The sequence below is a fragment of the Buceros rhinoceros genome, unplaced genomic scaffold, assembly GCF_000710305.1.
Source record: "Buceros rhinoceros silvestris isolate BGI_N320 unplaced genomic scaffold, ASM71030v1 scaffold13236, whole genome shotgun sequence".
Lineage (NCBI taxonomy): Eukaryota > Metazoa > Chordata > Aves > Bucerotiformes > Bucerotidae > Buceros > Buceros rhinoceros.
Window position 1 is genome coordinate 13,527 of NW_010418167.1, and position 3,200 is coordinate 16,726.

The 3,200-nt window shown below is 37.7% G+C and overlaps 1 protein-coding gene across 1 annotated transcript in view; it reads left to right on the top strand.

Annotated features, from left to right (window-relative positions):
• LOC104495463 (islet cell autoantigen 1-like) overlaps positions 1-3,200 on the top strand; it is a gene marked incomplete at its 5' end in the record, with an annotated part of 17,319 nt that overhangs the window by 8,341 nt on the left and 5,778 nt on the right. Inside the window, one exon of the mRNA XM_010138433.1 lies at positions 1,564-1,845. Within this exon, the coding sequence (XP_010136735.1) occupies positions 1,564-1,845 (282 nt within the window). The remainder of the gene's footprint in view (positions 1-1,563; positions 1,846-3,200) is intronic.

Below are 3,200 nucleotides of genomic sequence, written 5' to 3' on the forward strand. Positions count from 1 at the left end.
CTCCCTACAGAAGGATTTACCCCTCTGCCTCACCTGCTGAATAGCTTGGGTGCCTGAACAATGTTAAAAATCTTTGCTGTTTATCTTAAGATGGGAAGGCAGCCTCAAAATTCATGAGAACAAATTGTTTTCTGTGGTAGTTTAGTTGCAGTCTAGTGAGAACATAAGGAGAAGTGACATGTTCATAATATTTCTATTTCTGATTTTTGAGCCCTGTCAAGAAGTACAGAGGTGTGTAAAAATGTGAATTAAAGGAGCTGGATCTCAGAGCTGACTTCAGTAATGAATAAAAACCTTATATACTGTGTTGGTTTATTTGTTTCTTAGTACCTAGTTGTGTATGTTGACTCATCAGCCTATTTTAAAACACAGTTTTGTGCTTTTTTCTCTTCTGATTCATCTTAGCCATTCCATTATAAGTTTTTACAGCTATTAAAAGGGAGCTTTCCTGAGAAGGCTGTTGCATTTCAATAAAATGGCCTGTAGCAACCACTTTGCTACTGTCAATCTTTTATCCCAACCCAAAAGAACGAAAAACATCTTATAAGTTGTATGCAACTTGGAAAGCTCAGCTGATCTAACCTAACTTCAGAAAATAGAAGCTGCTTTTGTGCCTTACCACAAGTTTTAAACAAGCATAATTAAGATAAACTGATCTGGGTTTCAATGACGTAACATTATCAACGTTGTTAACCACAATTTTCGTCCTTTGCATACTCCCACAGTGGAGCTCTAAGTTTTCAAGTAAAATGATATTTGGGGTTCCTTGATAGTTCTTTTACTTTCCAAGTATTTTGTAAGCTAGAGAAAAGGATTACAATCCTGGTTACAATTTTCATGTATTTTATATAACTATTTAACATTTCTAAAATAAGAAAAATTGTTTTTAAAGAGTAATAGCTCAAGTGATCTAAGAGCTTCTTCAGCTGAAGTTCTGATGCTAGAAAAACTAGCAGGGAGAATCAGAAGGAAAGTGGCCCCAGTTACTTCTCAGCAGCCTAAGAGAGGGGGAAAAAAGTTACGACACTGTTGAACAGTGTAGAAATCTCACTCTGCACAGAGTAACCTGTCCGCATGGGCAAATATTCCAATAATTCAAGCATCAGTCAGAAGGTCACAAAGATCATCTAAAGTATATTCTCACAAAATCCTAGGAAAATCCCCAACTCTTATTTTCAATTTATACCAATCCTATATTTTTGACAGTTGCTTCAGAAAGCAATGTAGAAGTAGTCTTCTCCAATACTTTAAATATTAGACTATAATGACTGTGGTGTGGTGCTTAACTGATTTTTTTATTAAGCTTAATTGATTTTTTATAAAATTATTTTAATGAGAAATTAGTCTTAACATCAGTGAGGTTATCTAAGATAATCAAGGAATTATTTGTTGCATAAGCTACAAGCCCAGAAATCCTAGAGAATTGAGTTTGAAAGAGAAAACAACAAATATTCATGCAAAAATATTCAGTCTCATTTAACATACAAAACCTAGATTGGATAAAAGTTCTTCTCTTTGTTTATCTAAAAAATTGTTTCTCTTGACCCTCTTGTTCTGAAGCAGCTTCAAAGGATCAGTTTGTGAGGTCCTTGGAGTTAGAACCTGGTGATAAAGATGACATGGTATTACTGAATGAGATCCTCAACGCTTCCTCGCTGGACGAGGGGGAATTCAGCAAAGAGTGGACAGCTGTTTTTGGTCAGGTTGCACTTGCTGATCTCACCACAAACTCTTCAGCTGGAGATGCGGAGAGCACTTCATCATCTGTGGCACCAACACCGTCAGGCTACTTGCCCTCACAGCTGTTAGACCAAAACATGAATAACTTGCAGTCGTCTTTACATGGTGAGAGCTCATCTTGTTCTGTAGGTGTTTTGGTTTTAGAGTATGGTTTTCTGCTATGTAGAAATGTGGTGACAGCTTATGTTGTGCAATAGCTGCAGAAACCCTGAGGTTAAAGCAGAATGGCCTGGAGAAAAACGTGTGAGTAGCATATTGTTCTTCTAGCCCTGCTCATTTAATATTTGTGAATTAAGTACCCTAAAACCTAAAATCAAAATCACTGTCTTGAATGTTTTCATTGAGCTTTATTGAAATGCTCTGTTTGCCTTCGAGATATGGGTTTTTTTCTGTAACAGAGAACCTGTTTGAGTGTGTTTTATTGTTTAAATCACAACTGTTGTCTCTTAAGGGGCCAAAGAACCAAAAATAGTTATTGTATTTTTTCTGGGAATACTGCTTTTAAACGTTTTAGTGAAAATCAATTGCATTTATTCATTTTCTGGTTTTTTTTGAAGCATCCTGTACTGTTGCCTGTAGGGTTTATGGGTAAGGTAGAATGGGTTGTCTCATCCTAACAACCATACAGGTGGATTCCCCTTGTAGGCTGGCCCACTACTGATGCAATTCGTTCTATCCGTTTTCTTCTCTGCAGTTCATTTTCTTGGTTTTTCCGGGCTGCTGCTGGGGGGAGAGGAAAGGGAAGAGGGGGAACTAGGACAGAGCTTTCCTGCTGCAGCTTTGGCCTTGAGGAAGGAAGGGAGGAAGGCCTTTGTCCTTCCTGCAGTCTGGCTAGATTTCTCCTAGGGCTTTGCAAGCTGGAGGAGGATCTTGCCTTTCTGGGCTCTGACCCGAGCCATTTAAATCTCATTTGGGGAATAGTGATGGAGGAAAGACTAGCAGACTGGTTCCATCCTGAAGACTACTTGGAACCCATGCAACTGGTATAGTCAGACATGATGTAAAATGACCTGTGACATTTTGGCAAGAAATAAGAAAGTCAAGTTTACTTTATAATTAATGGAGTTACACCACCCCTAAAGCAAGATATTTGGGTTCACTGACTTCAACGCTTAGATGGAAACTTGGGGGAGTAACATTTGCAATGATGCACAGTTTTAGAGGTATTTTTACGTTGTTATACATACATATGAGTATGATTGATAGAGTGAAACAGGACTGGAAGGGTGTGGGATTTGACCTCACAAAATAGGAGCTAAAAAAATCGTGAGGTTTAGTCATTACATTGTCAAATTAAACAGTTTGTGTCTGGAAGCAGGCATGGTATCTATTGAAAGAGGAAAAAGGAACAAATTAAATGAACAAATGAAAACCACCTTTTTTGATACAGAGACATAAACAGATTTTAAGCAAATTACTGAAAACAGCAACAGAAATATTATAGGATTGATTTCCTCCCC